Here is a 20,866-nt window from a genome sequence, read left to right as displayed (position 1 = left end):
TTCGGTTAAACAAACATAAAATATAAATACCTTATATGTTGTATTGTATTCTATAGTAAGAATTTTCATTTTCTTTAATTTATTTATTTCCTGTCCAAAACTTCTGTTATGCTTTTTACTTTTGTAACTAAGGATGAAACCAACATTCACGTTTACTATAATTCTTGGGTAGATGTCGAAAAACATGCATGCGAACTGGAAATTAATTTTATATGATAAATGCAGCAAATCACCAATTTAAATGACTTAATTCCTATATACGAAGAATTAAAAAAATGCACGACAGGTGCGAGATTCGGACCCAGGTCTCCAACGTGCTGTGCCTATGCATTAATCGCAATGCAGTCCAGTGGTCTGAGTGGCCGAGCACCGACTTCAAGAGTAATAGAACGTATGACTTCAGAGAGCATAATGATTAATGCATCGACATGATAAGCCGGAGACCTTGATTTGAATCTGTCTAGTAGTACATTATTTAATTTGTACATGATAGAAATTAATGTGCTCACAAAGAATGTACATTTATAGTAGTAATGTAAAACGCTTAAAGAGCAATCGTATGAATACATTCAAAAGGTACTCACTTTGCTCCTCCAAATTATAGATTGTCTAAAAGAAAGGATCGTGCATTAAACGTCGAATTTTCACTCAAAATATCAACTTCCGGTCTATTGAGGAAATTAAAATTATCACTATTTAACAGAGCATTCAGAAGTTCCTTGTCATAGTGTTTACAGTTTTAACAGTCTACATTCTTTAACTTGAGGAGGTGAACAAGTGGTATCTTACATATTAGAGTAATTTTTTCATTAAAATTCATTGTCAATTTAAAGAAAGAGGTGTCAATTTAGAAAGCTTAATTGATTTGATTTTTTTTCAGTTTAGCGTCCCTTGCAGCAGCTAGGCTGTATGAGACGTGGACCTACAGCTTAACGTAGGATCCGAACCACATGAACTTCCGCCGGAAACCAAACCCTTGTCTCCCACCTCAAAGGCGAGTACGCCAACCGTTTAGTCACGAGGGAGCTCATCATTGTAGAAATAAAACACATGTTTCTTATTCAAATCTCTATCAAAAATTACAAATTTCTGTTTATAAAATTCAAATTTTACAATTTTTATTTAGAATATGTATATAAAATATTCTGGTAGATAATTTAGTTCATACGTTATTGAAGATTAATGTATAATTTCTGTAAGCAAAGACCGCCAGACTTCGGTTCTTGTTATAGCATATTCATGTAATTCTCATCCTAGCACTGTGATGAATCTCGCAGCCTTTTCATAAAACAGACAAACAGCTATTATGTTTTGTCTTCTGTTAATACCAAAATAAAATTAAGGAAAATTTAATCAATAATATTTTGAAAATATACGGAGGTATACTAATCTGTACTCAAAATATTCCTAAAAAAAAAAAAAGTAAATAAAAAAAGATAAATTTACTTGCAAAATGGCCAAGAGTAAAGTGATCCGTGTAACATCTTGGCAAACAAAAGTAGCCCTGTCTTAAGAAAAAAGTTTGAAAAACATTTATATAAGGAATACAATGTGAGATACCATAGAATGTATTACAATGGTACACATTTTAACACTAAAGTTGGTAGTAAAGCCATGAAACGACATCTATAATTGATTCAAATTATTTCAATAGATCAGATTATTTGGCTTTTAAAAAGAGAAATTGAATTCTTATTAAAAAGACAGTAAGTATAATTTTGAACAGTTGGGTCATTAAATTTATAGGAAAAATTACGTCACAGTCTATGAAAAAAAAAAAAAAATAAATAAATAGTGTTAGAACTCCTTTGATTTTTTAAGTTTTGCATAAATCAGAATTCCAGTGTAGCATCAAGACGGTCACCAATGCTGAAAATGATCTGAAAGAGAGAAACATACGTAAGAAAATTGGAAGTATGTGGATACAAGGACCTTAACATAAAATAGGAATTACTTATGTTATTGTTATCCTTTTTCAGATGCTAACTGATCATAGATGCAGCTCCGCAAATGGTGGGTGCTCTCATATTTGTTATATGCATGACTATGCAGAGGTATGTTCGTGCCCTCTTGGACAAGTTCTTAATGGAGATAAGAAGACATGTATTGTTCTTGCACCTTGTGGATCTGGCCATTTCACTTGTAAAAAGAGCAACTCCACAAACAAAAATGAACGTTGTATGCCTTTAAACTGGGTATGTGATGGTCAGCTAGACTGTCCAGATGGAAGCGATGAAGAAGGATGTTCACAGTGCACAGTGGAGCAGTTTCTTTGTGTTTCGGATGGCAAATGCATAGGTAAGTTGTATACATCAGTTGAATTCTTTGAATATAAAATAAGTAGTATATACAGTATCTAATACAGTATGTGGCAAAACAAACAATACTGACTCACTTTGTTGACATTTATTTATTTATTTGTGGTACAACGTAATGAAATATAAATATTACTATATATATATTGTAAATTTTAAGAGAAATCACGCCTGTACATCATGTGTTCAAAATGTTGACCATTAAGTCATACACGTTCTTCATAGCTGTCCTGTAGATCGATGAACATGTTAGTGAACACGGGTTGCTGGAACAACAAAATAAATGACCGAATCTTCTCTCTTAACTCCGGTATAGTGGTAGGGGGTTATCTTCAGCGTACTTCATATGTAGGCTTCCGGAACCGTGAGGTCAATGAAGTGGGAAGGATATGAAAAATCTGTTTCACGGGGAGTCAAGAGTGTCCAAATTCTTGTGGGCAGAAGGGTAAGTGACTCACTTGCAGTATGGGCAGTAGCTCCGTCTTGCAGCACCCATTGTTGTAACTATAGATTTTTGGTGCGGTAAAAACCGTGCAAATCATGCAAGAGTGGGTCAATAATCATATGTCGATTGATGTAGCGATCAAGGTATACATGGCTTTCATCACTGAACCATATGTCGCATGTGCCACAATTACACTCCAGAGCAATACAGTAGGCATGCGCGCTCATCTGCAGTGAGGCGCTGTCCCACACCGTATGAGCGTAAATAGTGCTCGACAGTAAACACCTTCTCTGTTGAGAGTAAAATTATCTTCGAAGCAACTGCACACTACGCTAATCTACAAACAACTGAGCGAACATTGGGCGCTTACAGCTCATACCACATTGCACCTGCGCTCCATTTGTACACGAATTTCAGTACTGTTTGTTTTCCGCATACTGTATTAGTTCGATAGCTGCATACATTATCTATTTACCAATGCCAGATATAAGATAATGCTGTCTTAGTTTATATCTATTTTTGTATAGTGCCTGTAAATTGGGACTACAAAAATTCAGCGCGTTAAAATCCTGTTTAGGTCGAATATTGTCATGTTCCATTGTTTTATCTAGTCACAGAAGGTGAACTTGGAATGATGTTTTAAGAACCGTTACTTCAAAAATGTTCAATTTTTGGTAACAAAAAGAATTAAATACTTCAAATGGAAGAATTTTATATATATATATATATATATATATATATATATATATATATATATATATACTACAAATATCAGCTTAAACTTTTACTGCTTTTCTCTCCCCACAAAATATTTTCTTGCTTTTTTGCTAATTCGCATCGAAATATTGTAAACCGCTTATCTGTTTGACTCTGTCTTAGCTTTTTACGTGGACAATATGATTTACAAATTATCATCTTTATGACTTGTAATAGGCAATCGTTAATGATAGTTAAACAAATAAACGTTAGTTAAATAATTAACAACTGACATAAATAAATTAAAATTAAGATCACATTTAATTGGCATTATTAAGAAACAGTTTTCAATATTGATAGCTAGTGCAAAGTAATATTGAGCTTATGCTAACCATACAATAAATAAATAAATAATCATGTACTTCCATCTGAGGGTTTGTGATCTTAGTAACAGATGTGTAGCAGCTGTTTCTGCGTTTTACAAAGCTTTTTTGAAGATGGCGTATCAGAACATCTTCCTTTGTCCAAGTAGAAAGCTGTTACCGTAGAATGGTTGGTTGGGTTGTGTTTGCATATGTAAGGCAAATTAGTACATTACGTGATAGCTTCTGCACTTTGTATACACAAGGCATAGAAACGTTTGTTGTTGCATTTTTAAAGATTACTTATGATATCTAGTGATGAATTGAAGAAATTCGCAATGAAAATTTATTTACATCGTAAAATCAAGGTAATTTTGTAGTTAGGCGAAATTTATTGGCAGGGCCCATGATAGGTATGTATGCGAAACCTAGGCAATCACAGGCGTCCAGGAAAAGAAGATGGATGTAATGGAAATGGGAAGTTAAGATGAATGTGTGGAGCGATAAGGAAGGATAGAATAAGAAACGATTACTAGGTATATAAGAGGCACTGTTAAGGGTCTTCACAACAGTGAAATTAAACTACCGCTAATTTTAGTTTTTCTGTAATATCGTCAAAACAAATAAAAAATATTCAAAAAGCAGAAACGTAGTGAACTAGATTTTGCATGTGATATCGTTATCACAACTCTTCTATCTGATTTCGATTTGCAACTATAGATAGATTTACCATATTTTGCGAGTTCTGTAAATAGTGGCAAACTAAAAGCAGATAGGTGAATTGTGGTAAAGGTGTCACATGCAAAATCGCATTGTTTAGTTCACTACGTTTCTGCTTTTCGAATATTTTTATTTGTTTTGAAGATATTACAGAAAGACTCTAAAATTAGCGGTAGTTTAATTTCGCTGTGGTGAAGACTCTTAAGATGGAACCCTTGAGTAAACAGCTTCAAGAATGGAAGCTGAGACAGGTGAAATATGTAGAACGAAGGAACTGGTTCAAGATGTGGTGTAGAAATCATATTATTTAACACTGAGGCGCCACTCCGTCAGTATGTTCAGTCACTTTTTAGTGGCAGTAAACCAGAAAAAAAAAAAAAAAAGACGCGAAAGGGAAGGTGCAGTGAACTATACTACAGCAAGTCATCGGTTCCACAAATTTCGTGCAGGTGTAAAGTTGTCGAGGACCGGCCGCTCCAGGGTAAGAAATTCTGAGGTCATGCGAGACGCCACTGAGGAAAATCCAATCAGCAGCACATGACAAGTATCAAACCAACTCGGCATGTCCTAGTCCACTGTAGTGCGTTACCTTCACGAACTCGGGAAAACCATCAAGAGCTGCTACATTCTTGCCTGAGTTGACCCCAGCTCGGAGCAGAGTGGATATGTGCCGACAGTTGCTACAAGATCCGCGTGATGTACGTTTCCTGAAACGAATTGTCACATGTAACGAAAAATAGGTCTGTTTTCGAGAATGGGTAAGTGGCTGAGCAAGCACTAACTTGCAGAATATATCGTCAAACAGCGCGTTTCGAGTGAGTAATGTTCTGTGTGATGGAACTACGAAGGGGTAATTTACTTCGAGTTCGTTCCTAACAGTTATACCAATAATGCCGATCCTTATTCAGAACAGTTGAAGCGGATATATGCAACGTTATGCCAAATCCTAATTTGGTAAACCAAAAGCGCACCTTGCAGCAACAGGTTAACGCAAAACCACGATTCGGCTCCAAAAACGCAACAAAAATGCAGGAACCTAAATACATCGAATTGATGCAACATGCGGTATATGTGACATCGAACTGATGCCACAGCCAGCATGTATTCTTGGCCTTGCCCTTCAGATTATTACGTGTTTTAGTCCATGGCGCACTTCTTGAATTCAACGATGCTTCACCAACCAGCAAGAGGTTGAAACAATAGTTACTGATTTCTTTGCCTTTAAGGACAAGACGTGTTATGGACGTGGAATCGAGGAACTGGTTGAAAGGTTGCTACAAAATGTCCAACACGAGGGGAGATGCTTTGAATGTTAACCTGCTTTCATTGTACTGCTAAATACGGATATGTTGTGTACCATAATATTGCATGACTTACGTATAAGGTGATTTGAAAGAGAGGGGATGAAAAATAGAGGGCGCCTTGGTTAGAAGAAAGGAGAGGAAAAGTGTTCAAGAGGGAAAGGCCGATTCCATATAAACATGAAGAACAGAGGGAACAGAGAAAGAATATACAAAGAGGAATAGATTTTTTTCTGTAATAATTAATTTTTCTCAGGAAGAAACTAGCAGATAGGAGGAAAGTAAAATTACTCTTCATTCCACCTAATCTGACACGAGATTAAACATTCTCCCCACCACAATCTCGCTTGGGATCGGTTAAACAGAAATATTGCTTTTTCTTGTACCAACATTAATCCCCGCGCACGGAAGTTTAGAATGTATTTAAATGAGTATAAAATAATTATTTATATCTTTGATAACAGCACGTACATATTTTCAAAGAAATTCAAGTGGGATAATAGAAGCGATAAACAATACATCTGTGTAGTTTAGTTATAAATTTAATTGAATATTCCATGTTTATTTGCCAGTCGGGATTGTAAGATAATGCCAGAATGGAAAAGGCGGCTCCTTGATGAATGATAGGTGCAACCAGCGAGTGTGTTGGAAATTATATGCCATTTAATGTGTTCTTCTGATAATTTTGTATTGCAATCCAAATGTAATTTGATGGATACATTAGTAGAGTGCTAACATGATGATGACGGAACTTCAAATGATTAGAAAACAATATTCCTCATCTGAACCTTCAATAAAATTAACTTTTATAATAATCTTTAAGAAAATGTATGTAATGTATGAAATAAGAAACAGAACGCATGGAAGTATGAAAATATAAATCGGAATGCAAAAGTAAAATATCAAGATAAAAATTATTTAAACAATAGTATAGTTTTAAGTGGATGAAATTAACATTAAGAAGGATGCATATGAAATTGAAAGTGTTTTTTAATTAAATCAAGGGTTCGTTTGCTAATTGAAGCTATACGATACCTATTGAATAACTTAGAGGTAAAAATGCTTTGTATACGGTAAGCAGAAATGTTGGTGTTCTCTGACTCTTTTTCAGTGTCTTCCGATGTACTACTAAACTGGTAATGTGTAGATCTTTGTACACCTTTGTTCTGCATAGACTTTTCTTAACTTTTCTGAAAACGAAAACTACTGTCAATCTCAAGCTTTTTCACATCTATTCCCTTCAGTTACATTCATTATTTGCAGCATAACAGGAAGATAAGTGCAGAACATGAATTTACTTAATTACGAATACATGAAAAATATAATTTCCTTTTATAGAAAATGAAACTCGTCTTCGCGGTTTTTTTTTTTCTTCAAGAGGTCCCCATTCAATAAGTTTAGGAAGTGGGGATTGAACTTCCTTAGTTTCTTTTAGAGAGTCTGCAGAATAAAGATACCCATCTACATACACATTGCCAGATTAGCGGCGCAGCGGAAGACATCGATAAAGATGCCAGGTAGCATCAAAACTATGGGGAAAATGTTTGCTATCCTGATACAAGTAAGGTCTTTTTACATGTAAGTCAAAGATTCATTCATTTACCTTAACGAAGTGTAGCATTTACTGTCTTAGAATTATTGTTTGTTCTCGGGTGTTATCGCTAACAGTTTGTATGTGAAACGAGAACAATAAATTCGATCTTTCTATTTTATTTTCAGCCAAGACATTACATTGTAATGGAAAAGCGGATTGTTCCGATAATTCTGATGAGAAGAACTGCTGTAAGGAAGATGAATACCAGTGCCCTACTACACTGCAATGTATTCCAGAAACTGATCTGTGCAACAACCAAAAGAATTGTCTGAGTGGAAGTGATGAGATTCCCGCGAATTGTGTCAGACGAGGAGTTTCCAGTGGACAATTCGGTGAAAGTAAAAGTACTTACGTCATTGTAGCGTTGGTGGTGCTTGTGGTAATTGTTGCATTTGCAATATTTATTGTTTACTACTGTAAACGGCAATCTCTTACAGTGGAAGAGTCGAATGATTCCGCAGCTGTTCCGCTCACTCCTAAAAAGGATTATCAGCCAAAGCCGTGTTGTCCTGTGGGAGGCAGTCAAAAACAACCAAAGAATGGACTTCTTCCCGGAGTCAGTGCGGTTCGAATGTCAATGCTAGATAACGTTAGTAGGAATAGTTACGATCGAAATCACGTGACAGGTGCATCTAGTTCCAGCTCCAGCACAATTCCTTATCCACGGGAGACTCTAAACCCTCCTCCGAGCCCTGTGACAGATACTCGTTCGCAATGCATGGAGAGTTATTGTTGTTCGAATTACCGACACATTCGTCGACCATATCGCCATTATCGAGTAATCAATCAACCTCCGCCACCGACACCTTGTAGCACTGATGTGTGTGACGAGTCAGACTCATATCCTTACTCTGGAGGACGCTGTGCATCTCATGGGGGGTATGACTACGATAGTGACCCTTTCCCACCTCCACCGACCCCGAGATCGCATTACCATAGTGACGGAATATCATGTCCTCCTTCTCCATCTACAGAAAAATCATATTTCAACCCCCTCCCACCTCCACCGTCACCAGCTCCTTCACCAGGAAGTCAGTGTGATTGCTGACACTAGCGTTTGTCACATGTTTTGCTTGATAAACTTGTATCTACGTAGCTTTTTTTTCCTTTGTAAAAAGAAATATTTGTAAAAATAGCTTGAGTAATTCATGTGACAAAAACGAATACAAATTGTATATTTATAAATATATAGATTTATATATATTAAGGAGTGATCATGTAATATGAGTCGTACAGAAACGTCAGAGCATATTTTCCTCTCATATAGTATTTATTCTTCAATACAGAATTCTGTGCCTTGTCATAAACAGAAAATATACTCAAAGTGGTCCCTTACACAGGTGTTGATATGAAATTGTATAAGAGGAAAGTACATTTTGAAGTGACTGTACATATGGAGACTGAGAATAGAAATTATACATCACCATGTTATGTTTCCTTTGTGTGTACATACTGTTTCCTATGTCGTATATTTTCTTGCACATGTTTTGTTATATTGTCTTCGTAACTTAAAAGAACTTTTTTTTATAACTTCAAAGTTTATGTTCTTGTATTCCTTTTAGTCTGTTTTTTAATTTCATTTAGAGATTAGTGAAATGATTCATTGATTAGTTGCAAACGAAATTTGTAGGACTAAAAAAAAAGAAAGAAGGTTTTAAAAATATTTTGTTAGAACAGAATTATGAAGAAAAGTAAACTATCTTCATTTTTAAGGAAAGCCTAAACAGATGTATAGTTTCGATAGTTTGTTATGAAACTAGCTATTAAGAAATTGGAAAATACGTGGTTAAAATAGTGTTGACTTTTATGTTTCATTTTTAATAAAAAGAGGACATTTTATCAGACAAAATTTAGTGAATTTCAATGAATTTGTCCATTAACAGATAGAATTCTCCATTGGAATGGAAATCTGATTATTACAATAATAATAGTATCTTATATACTGTATATATACATTAATTACGTGGTGGTATAGCGGTATGCTTTTGGAGATAATGCGAGTATTCTTTCTGGTAAAGAGTTATTCGTGTTACCCAATCATTTCATGAATGTTTTGATTGAGGTGTATTAAAAAAAAATCTTAACAGTTGCGTAACAGAGTGATTAAACTGACAATCAGGGTTAGTGCCTTATTTTATCATGTGGAACCACGTGTTAAAAAAATGTTTGTTATAAACTCTTAAAGAAAGTATTAAAAGTAAGTTCAGATAATACGCGTTTAGAGCAAACAAACGCAGCATGAATATATAAAAACAGCAATATGAAAGATGCTTACAAGAAGGTATATAAATCGTAACTTTGATTTTTTTTAAAAAAAGAACAAGTTTTCAGTCATCGAATGACATCGAACGTGTAGAGAGAAGATATTCGGCCATAAATTAAAAAAAAAAATCAAAATGAGTGACATTAACACCCAGCCTCCTCCTTAATATTATTTTCTTCTCTTCTCGCCCTCCTTTCCTTTCTGCAGTTTTTTGATGAGCCGTCTGAGGCTTGAAAACTAAATGTGTCTTCTTAATTCCTTGCTTGTCCTTGCCTTTATGGTAGAAATAATATTTTATAATATCTTATAACATTTCAAAGTGTATATATATACGAGATCTGGACATGAGGATTAGAACAAAAGAATCCCAGCGTAGGTATATGCAAATAAAAAAATAATAAATAAATAAAGACACTTGCATGAATTTCAAAATCCAAAGATGCTGAAGGAATTAAGAAGACACATTTAGCTTTCAAGCCTCAGACGGCTCATCAAAAAAACTGCAGAAATGAAAGGAGGGCGAAAAGAAGAAAAGAATATTAAGGAGGAGGCTGGGTGTTAATGTCAGTCATTTTGAATGATTTTTCCTCAAATTCATGACCGAGTATCTTCTCTCTACACGTCAAGCCATTTGATGACTGAAAACTGTTTTCTTTTCTTTTCTTTTTTTTTTTAAGCATTCAAAGAAGTTTTATATACCTTCTTGTAAGCATCTTTCAAATTGATGTTTTGTCTGGTATATATAGATATATATAAATTAAATTATATCTGTATGATTAGATATTTCCTCGAAATTTGGAAAACAGGCTTGATTGTGTTTATCTGTAATATATGATTTTAGTTGATCGTTTGTTCTCCCAGCTTCTTTCATTCCTTTCTTTGGTATTGTAAATAGTAAACAATTCAAGTATTCATCCTTTACACGTAGTGTAATAACCCGAAAGTTATGACTGTTACAAATTCTTATTCTATATATAATAAATATATTAGATACCGTTAATGTGTGCTAAATATTATTCAGTGTTAATGTTTAACTTTGACAGTTTTTATAAAGTTCAAATTATGTGCCAATTTCTTGTTGGGATAGTTGTTCGGTTATTCACAGGGGTACAGAGATCATTTAGTTGTACCGGTAATTGGTCTACAAATGATTAAAACATTTGTAGTTAAAAAGAAATGGAAAAAATGAAAGGTAATAGATGAGCGATAGTAGAATAACAGCAAGTGTGTATAATTCTGTCCTATGTGTGTTAAAGAGAAATACTGACCAAAAATGTGCTTGTCATATTTCCTAACTGTCCTGTGAAATGTTGCATGTGAGATTTTCTTTTGCTTTATCAATTATATGGAAATATTGACATATTTTATGTTTACGACTTCTATACTAAATCTTTGCCTGATTGTTTTTCAAAAGTTACGGGACGGATTTTTCATACTTAAAACTCTGAAGATATACATTTATCTGTTACTGAATTGCTATTATCGTTACTTCCATATGGCATGACTCATATTTGAAAACAATATGTCTGTAACATTACTTTTCATTGAACTTAGATCTTTTATTATTAATGTCCAATAACCGGTTAGTTCTTGAACGTGGTATCTGTAGTATGCAGATCATTCATTGCGTAGTGATAACTTGTGGAATTTGAATACATCTGTATAACTCTGAAATTAGAATCATTCTTAAACTCTTCAAATAATGGGCAAGAAGGTTTTCGAAATTCTCTTCCGCATTATATCCTGAAAAGAAAATTCAAAGCCTCGCTAATATGTGTAGTAATAATGAAAGTACTATTGACTGCTTGCGGGGAAAGTATAACAAAATCGTTCAGTATCGTGTGCGCAGTACATTTCAGTAATGGAATGTAAATACCTCTACATAATCATAATGCAATAATGATTGCTAATAAGCGTGAAAAACAAAAAGTTGTTTGCATGTTAAATTGCAGATGTAATGAAATGGAATTGTTTTTTAACGTGAGCATTTCTTAACTATCGAATGCCATTCATTTGAAGCTAGTCACTGTCAGTTCCTGATCATTTTCCTCTGTAGAGTACAGGCTATGAATTTATTTGGGTTACAACTAACATTAGACATTTCAATCCTGATAACGCTGATAGTACGACAATTTATTATTATGATCTGCTTGATGAAGAATGTGCTGATTGAGGAAATTTTCGTTCGAGACAAAAGTTCACTAAATTTTAAATTGTTATAATCTATATCTCAGAATTACACAGATTTTATTCTACGTACTAGCTCAAACGATCATACTTCAATTGACGTTTTTATGTTGACAAACGTACTCAACTTAATAAACGGTCTGTTAATTTATTTTTGAACGAAAAAAAAAATTCATAATTATTTGCAAGCCTTTCGCAATATTATATATATATATATATATATATATATATATATATATATATATATATATATTAAAATCATCAATACTTTAAGATAACACTACTTTTTGAAACATCACATAAAGATACGCTAATATGTAACTATGTTGAAATATTTTGTAAACAATTTATCATTTTTATTCATTACTTCGGATCCTGAAATGGCGTAATATTAATGATTTCGCGACAGGAGTTTTTGACAATAGTGCCGGGGAAACAGTAGTAGTGTTTGTCCTACTTTAAAAACAAAAAGAAATAAAAAAAAAAAAAATCTTGTCACGTGAAGCTATTATTTAACCAAATGAAACACAGAAATAACCAGCTGTATTAATTGATTGCTTCTATTATTGCTAGTAAATCAGGAATACTTTTCCTTGAGTGATCTGTCTGTTCATTTACATATCACAGGTAATACAATTTATCATATTATTGTCGGTGACAATTTATAATATTATTGTCGGTGAAACATAAATACGTATTCCAAAGTAATATTCCTGTTAATTTACACATTGAACTCATAATATGATAATGATGAAAGTAGTATTCCTTTAAGACCTCTTTTTATTGTTATTATTTTAATTATGACTCTGTGAAGAATATTCTTGTATTGTTTCTCCCATAAGATAAAAATGAAGGAAATGTGAACTAAGAAATATCCTTGTCTCTACAGCCGTAGGTTACTCCTCTATTTAATTATTGTCAAAGGAGTAAGAAATATTGAATAAGTGTACACGTATTTCATCTGTTTAATCTTATTTACTTTTCATTTTAAAACATGTATGTATGTGACATCTTAGTATAAATCCATGACGGTATAAGCTATAGTTTGGGTCTTCTAGATTTTTATATGGTTGTGTTTGCTCTGCTTGCCATATCATATGATATAAATATATATATAAAGACAAGCGAGAAGAAATAGTCAGACTGATATATAATGTTGCCATTTTCTACCATAGGCTGTGAAGTGAAACATCTATAAATCATATTTGTATAATTTTTTATATAACTTATGAACGTAACTGGTGTATCATCAAGATGTTTCTTCAGGTAGACATAATAAGGGGTAGACATTATGTCACATTTTTCTAATGATGAAACGGAATTTAGTTTGTTTACACAATATACATCTTACTAATCTTTCTTTCTTTCAGTTAGCGAAGGCGAATAATGTATACTACTATTTTTTGTGATGAAAATAAATTAATGTAGGATAGAATTACATGGTGATGCTATAGTAATTTCCGCGCATCATTTGTACCAGTTCCTAACGATTGTGGAATATGGCACTATTTAGGTGATGCTAAAGGGATGTGTTAGCAATTTTTATTTGTATTCTGTAATTATGTAAATAGTGTACATGATGTAGCAAAAGTAGTATATACTTTTCTTCGGTAGACTCCATACTTTTTTTAAAAAAATATATACATGGGTATAGTTTGATTTCGAAGACAAAATAAAGCACTTATTGTGTTTATTTCTGTGAAATTACTTTATATCTTTGTTTATCAATTACAGGATAGTCCATAATTAAGTCCCTCGTTTTACGGCGATATGGTTCTATTACTAATGACGTTATACGGCTCATTTCATTTGTAGAATACAGTATTCTGTTTGCCATTTAAAGCACTGTGTACATTTCAGAATTCTACTAAACATTAGCATTGGCAATACATTTTTCCAAGCAGAGTTGAAAACTGTCTCCACAATTCATTGAAATATGTTTCTTGACACGCTCCAACACTTTCTGTAACCACACTTAGCATTCCAAATCTGTTTTCAGACGTACATATCATTACCTTCTCTCCCCATATATATATAATAGGTTTAATTCTGGGCTTTCGTCTGACCACAGAATGTGAGTTAGAATGTCCGATTCCTCTTCAGTCAGTGTTATCATAGAATTAGCGAAGTCCATTTTGATGTCGTTATTTTCCAACGCCAAAGCAAGAACAAGCAATTTGGATGGACAGAGTTGGTGGATCGAATCATACGATAAATCAGATTCCCGCTGGTATTGATACTGCTTGTTACAAGTAACTGTATTATCTGGTTGGACCTCGTTGTGGCAAATGCTTTTGGACGGGCTTATTAATCGAATCTGTACGCATCAAAGTGGAGCGAAGAGATTTTGTTTCGATATCGTCCTTTCTTCTCCCATTTCCACCACTTCTGCATCATTGTTGGCAAATGCCACACGTCCATCCTTGCTGCAGTCTAAGCATAATCAGAAGTTAATAATGATGCCGTCCTGAGTATTTGCGGTTAAGTTGGCAGTAAACAAAATAGTTCGTTAGTATTATGCAATGGCATAGTACAGTGTAAGATTAGAAGATTGATCTAACATCATTACTAATAAACTATAGCAAAATAAAAAAAGGGACAGAATTATGAGTCATCTTGAATATTTTTTTTTTAAAAAAAGAAAAAGTATCGATCGTAATACTGAAGAAAGAAAGAAAAAGATCCAACTTACCTAATATTTTGATAAAACATTCTCGTATTTTGCCTTCCTTCTTTCATTTTGCAGTACTTGTGGCCTTAATAGACTGATTTTAGATACGTCTTACTTTAGTTCATCTTTTGTAAGTAAGTAAGATAATTTCATGAATAATTTGACAGAAATTAGTTAACTTTCATCGCAAAAATAGGATGAGATCTTTGAAGATATTTCAAAGAAAACGGACCCTTTAAAATCGCACTGTGAAAAGTATGTAATCCAAATGAGCATTGTTTAATAAAAATTGACGATTAAATATTCAGAGTGTTTCTGCTACTGTGCTGATTTTTATTGTGTAAATTGTAGTCATACAAAATCATATCCATATTTCACTTAAATTACTTTAGTCATGGTTTAATTTTAGATTTAAAAAAATAAAAATAAAATAGAATCCTAACTTGTGCAAGATTATAGTTTGTTGTTCTTCAATTGTTTCGGGAGACTATTGGCTTCCCTGATGTGTTCATTGATCTCACTTGTGGTGTTGAGTTTTGTCATGTCGATATAAGACTCCTTATATTTGCACACTTCATTATATACTGTCAATCCAGAAGATACATAATCGTGCACAAGTCAGGATCTCCATTCTTCAAACAAAAAGAAAGACAGACAAAAAACGGAAAACGCAAAAAATAAACTTTCATCAAGGAAATTCAATCAAATACGGATACCATTTTGGATGACTACACTTGACATAATTAAAAACAAACAGTAGTTGGAAAGGCTGAATATGTACACATCATAAAATAGCGCTCGTCTAGATACCGAACTTTTACAGTGCATTTTTAAAATCATTATCCACTTTATCTCCCATCAATCTGTAAAACAACTTCATTCTATCATCATCATCAAGGTTAACAACTTCAGTCAAAATGTTGAAGACCTTACATTTACTCACGTTCAGAGAATAAGATGAAGTAAGACTGTTTCATTGATTTTACATTCTCGAAGTGTATAACGAAGACATATATTTTACTCAGCATGTATTTTCTTCGTATATTCTGTCATTTTCCACAATTGCTTGATAATTATTTGCAGATCATCGGTTTACAATGCAGTTAATCCTGTGAATGCCCCGTACTAATCACATTTAAAGTGTGAGTCTGGTTTATTTTACGGATCAATTGTTGTTTCAGATGACATTCCTAAGCATCTGGAGGCGGAGAGAAGCAAAGTGAAGCTCCTGTGATTAGTGAATTGCACCGTTATTATTACAGATAGAAAAAACTATATTTTGTGTATATCAAGGAGCTGGCATGACTTTCTGTTGCTGAAGCATGATTAACTGTGACAAGATAGCAAGCAAGAATTTACTTTTCATATACGCAAAACAAAAAAGATCTTGTCACAGTTAATCATGCTTCTTGGAGAAAATATACAAATTCAGTATTTTAAAAGAAGAATCTAGTTTACATTACCTATACTGTTGTGTTATATTTGAAGCCGCACTGAAGAATTAGGTTGTAGTATTGGGCCGTATTGGGAATTCTGTTTTTTCATTTCATTGTATTTGAAAGAAGGAAAGCGAATAGGGGAAATGTTCAACACTTAAATCGTATCTCGATTAAGGAAAGGACGTTGCACAAATGACAGTGACAAGATACACTTTTGTTCCCCCCTCCCCCTCTTCCCCTACAGAAATTGAGATAAGACTAAGTAGTAATTTCTTAATGTTACTGCTTGTGTGTACTCTCTTATTACTTTCAGCACTTGTTGTATTTCTGTTTAACGTATATTAAGAATATACATTAAAATATGTATGTATGCATATTACATGCATCTAAAGTGCCATTCGTATACATTTTGTGTGTGTATGTGTGTATATATATATATGCTTAAACTATTATTATGATTTACTTCAAGTTTTTATGTTAATTAAGACGTATGTGTGCAAGAAAGCAATTGTGTGTTAGTGAACTACAACAACAATATTAACAATATGGTGCTGTACCTTTTTATAAATATGATGGTACTACTATTAGTTTGTGCCAAGTGTGAATCCTTTCCTCAAGAAGGTGAAGTAAATTAGAACCATATAACAGTGTTCCTAAATTCAGCAGTGTTTACCAAGTGTGTTTTTACACATAACTTCTTTATCAGCTGCAGATATTTGTACATGCTAATATTTCACTGTTTTCTTCCTTTGAATGTTAAATAAATAAACTGTGTGATTGTGAATTTGAGGAATGAATCCAATATTGTGTGAATACTTTGAAATGGTTAACTGTTTCTGCTATGTTTCAATCATTTAAACTGTATTTTTTGTACATATGCTCGCGTAGTTGTTATAGATAAATGATAATTATACCTTATGTATACTTGTTTGTTATTATTTATCCTTCTTAAAAAATAAATAAATGAATATTTCTGAACAAAATTAAAATTAAGGAGTCCCAGTAGGAAAGAAATAATTAAAAAGGTAAGTAATCGCTATAGATTTTGCAACAATAATGAAAGTAATGTGTAAATATATGCCACAAAATAGGATATCATTATTCACTCTTTTCAGTTTGTCGAAAGATGCAACACGTCCAATGTAAACACACACAGCCAGTCAGCCGCTGAACTGTTCGGAAACTGACTTCGCACTACGAAGTGTAGAAGTCAGTAGTTGCTATGCAAAGATAGTGGCGCGTAGTACGAAGGATGATACTATAATCTGTCTGGAGAGATTAAAAAACCATTATATATATATATATATAAACATTAACAGATTCGGTTGTTGACACAACGAAAAGTGATCGTTGAGTCACATATCCTGCTCAGAGAAGGTGGTGGTGCTGATATGGAGAATGTTCACGAACTGTCCACACAAATCGAACACACAAAACTATTAGTGAAAGCGGATTGTCAGTACGGTTTAAAGAACTAGTAAATGTTCCGGCCATTGGAACTCCATAGCGTGCAGGAGTTAAAACAGTAAATGACAACAAAATGGAGGACAAGGACCAACCATAACTGTTTGAAATTATTCTCTGGAACTGCGAGATCGTTTTCTATATTGACGGTTTCGTCAGTTAATTGGCATTATTGGACACAATAGAATTTGAAGTGAGAGTGAAGATGAAACAATGTCTAAATAACTGTGTTTTGCAGAGTGATGGCACCCATTTATCAGCCCACATCTTTTGCAGGACATGAATGTCAATCACCTGTCATGTGGCTGGGACAATCTCGTTTACCAGTCGGTGCGTAGGTTTTCTCAGGGTTTTTCAGTTTCCTGCCACTTTCTTAATTCCACCATATCATTCATTACCGTCCTCACCATCTCTCCTTATTATGGAGGATAATTGTTGGACATTAAGTAAAAAATTTAATTTAATTTACATCCATAATGAGTATCGCCTGACGGACGTGTAATTGGTTGGATCAAAGGTTTCCAGGACGTTGGCTGGAACGAACACTTCTCCCCTAATACCTTGCAAGAAGTCAAGATTTAACGTCCTGGGACTTGTTTATGTAGGGTTGAACATTGGAGGTGGTTATTACCAGAGAAAGACTTCCACAACGCTGGGTGAATTGCAGGCACGGATTGTTATTATTATAGTTCAACGTTCGACGAATATGCTCCGACGCTAAGGGAGACGGTGATGATGATGGCAAATGAATTGGTGGAATGAAGAAAGTGAGAGGAAACGGGAGAACCCCGAGAAAAACATACGCGGTGTGTCTACCACAAAGCCCACTTGTGCGAGCTGAAGTGCAATCAGGAACCTCACGACAAGAAGTGAGCGCTCTACCGTAGTCATGAATGGATTTAAGATGTAATCCTACAGAAATCTATACAACCATCCCTGGTAACACCTACGTCCATTTCAAGCTATACATTTTTATTCCGATGCAAAATACACATTAAACATAAGACATATCAAAATCTTGATGCTTATTTATTACCAGTTTTACTTTCTCGTTAAGTTACAGAAAATTTATCAGAGGGAATTTACGTCTTTCATCTTCATTGTATATTACAGGCTGCGGTGGCTCAGTGGTCGAGCACACTTATCATGCAGGTTGCAAACTAAGAACGCTAAACAGTGGCGTAGCAGCTGCCCCTGCAATCGCTATAATGCAGGGAAGCCCTGAAATCTTGGAATGAATTAAGATTTAAAGAAGTAGAACTTCAGTATTACTTCCATACTTGCAAACATTTGTGTTTATATATATATATATATATATATAGGGTGTTCAGAAAGTAACTATGCAGTTCATAACTTGCCGTATTTTATTTTCCATAAATCACTTGAAACAGCTGAAATTAAGTCGCAGCTAAACTTTAATGTCATGGAAGTTATAAGAGATACTGGAAGTTATCAAATATGTTAAAAAGTGGAAAGTGTTGTATTACTAACCAAAAATACATGTTTCAGAATCCTAAGCTACTTCCGCAACAATTTTTATAGAGGTAGTTAAGGAGTACTTCAGATTATATGCCCGTAGCCAAACTTTCTCTATTAAAATTGTTGCGTGAGTATCTTAGGATTCTGAAACATTTATTTTTGGATACAGCACATATTAGTTCCTAAGTAAAGTCTTGACCCGACTACGATATGTTACCTTATGCTCAGCATAACGTAACATGGCCCGGTGCTTTTGAGCACCTTGTATATTGGAAGGGAAATTTTAATTTTATTTAGAATGTAAGAAAACTGTTTTATTTTATAGTAGGAAAAACGTAGGTCGAAAATTTTGTGTAATTTTAGTAAAGTAAATCGTTTCAATGAATATTACATGAAGATTACATGATTATTAATTATATTTTGTATATTTTACGTATTTATCCAAGAATATATCATTATTTTAGACAAGTGTATATTCCAGCCTTTTTAATGATTCTCAGTTTATTTTTATTCATATTTCGGCATAGGGAATCCTCACAAGAAAGCTGAAAATTTTATTTCTAAAATCTTCTTCAAAATTCCAAATTAAGAAAGTCAGCCATAATTTCTTCTTGGTGCATCTCTTTGTTTTCGAAGTAAATTATTTGATTGGATAATCCACAATCACAGCTGCGGCTGAGATTTCGGTTTTCTTTGATCTTCGCACAGAAGCCTATCATCCGATAGTTACGTCACGATTATCTTCCAATTAGGGATCATCTTCATGTATTTCTTGGTCTTACGGCGTCAGCCATTTCAGGAGACAGACGTGCAGTGTTCGGCGTCTGTAGAAATTGTGGAATAATTTGTTGTTACTTTAAAACTGTGATAAATTCTTCGTTTTGGCTAGTGTTAGAAGTTGTCAGCAGAGATAAACGTGCTGTGTTTGGTGTTTTAACAAAATTATTAAACCAGTAATATTCTAAACTGTGAAGTGATTTTCGTCTTGCATAAAGGATACTAGTATGAGATATGCTTATTGTTACGGAATGAGCTCATTGGCAAATTTTACGTTCTCTGTCAGCGAGAGAACGTAGGAGAATCCGGAGGAGACGGTGACGGAGAGTAAATATTGAGTCGTTGTGCAGGCATCGAAGAAGAAGAAGTTGAGTGACGCTCAATGGCTTTTTAGATCGGTGCTACAGTAGTTAGTATCCGAAATTATTTTTGGGACCACAAGTTGAGAGTCTCCCAGGAGACTCTAGTGGAGTAATTCATCAGAAAAACCTTTTTTTTTAATATATCCGTTTAGTCTCTGTCAAAGGAATGGACTCACGTAAGTAGGAACCAGTGAAAGTGAAATTCCAATCCGGGTATTTGGCATCTTCAAAATTCCTTGTCTCGAGAAAACAAGCATGTGTGATTATATTTTCTGGTGCATGTGTGAAATTCATAACATGATGTTTTAAGTGCATAAAGCTTCCCTCAACGCCGCACACATGCAGATTCGGTCAATGTGACATCGTGATTTCATTCAATGAGGGGGGGAAAAGAAAGCTAGATTATCTCAGCACAGAGCGATTGTTGTAACCTCAAGAAAATGTGTTTACCACACACACATTTTCCCCCAGTGAAGAAAGATGTTTAGATTCCCTGAAATCTTGAAATTATTCATTTTTTTTCGGTAACACTGCTCGAAATTAAGTTTTGTTTATTTTGACATGTTTCTTTGGTTTTGAAACAAAATAATTCTAAACGTTGATTTTGGAAGTAAGTGTTAGAGTCACGGCTACAGTTAAGTGCAAGGGTACATGAAGTTTGCGTACCGGTAACTGAAAACTTTCGACAATAGGCTAAACCTTCGTAATATTTTAATCTGATACCCATCAAGTTTTAGAAATTTCAGTTTTTTTTAATAATTACTAATAAATACCTTTTCCTTCTTTACTAA

At 33.9% G+C, this 20,866-nt stretch overlaps 1 protein-coding gene across 1 annotated transcript in view; it reads left to right on the top strand.

The window, feature by feature from the left end:
* Positions 1-16,911, top strand: part of arr (low-density lipoprotein receptor-related protein 6) — a 131,820-nt gene extending 114,909 nt beyond the window's left edge. Inside the window, exons 19-20 of the mRNA XM_081751693.1 lie at positions 1,980-2,298; positions 7,559-16,911. Coding sequence (XP_081607819.1) covers positions 1,980-2,298; positions 7,559-8,481 — 1,242 coding nt within the window. The 3' untranslated portion in view covers positions 8,482-16,911. The remainder of the gene's footprint in view (positions 1-1,979; positions 2,299-7,558) is intronic.
* Positions 16,912-20,866: the final 3,955 nt, after the last annotated feature.

Source organism: Thermobia domestica, chromosome 3, assembly GCF_964235325.1.
Source record: "Thermobia domestica chromosome 3, izTheDome1.hap1.1, whole genome shotgun sequence".
Classification (NCBI taxonomy): Eukaryota; Metazoa; Arthropoda; class Insecta; order Zygentoma; family Lepismatidae; genus Thermobia; species Thermobia domestica.
This window is presented reverse-complemented; position numbering and strand designations above follow the sequence as displayed.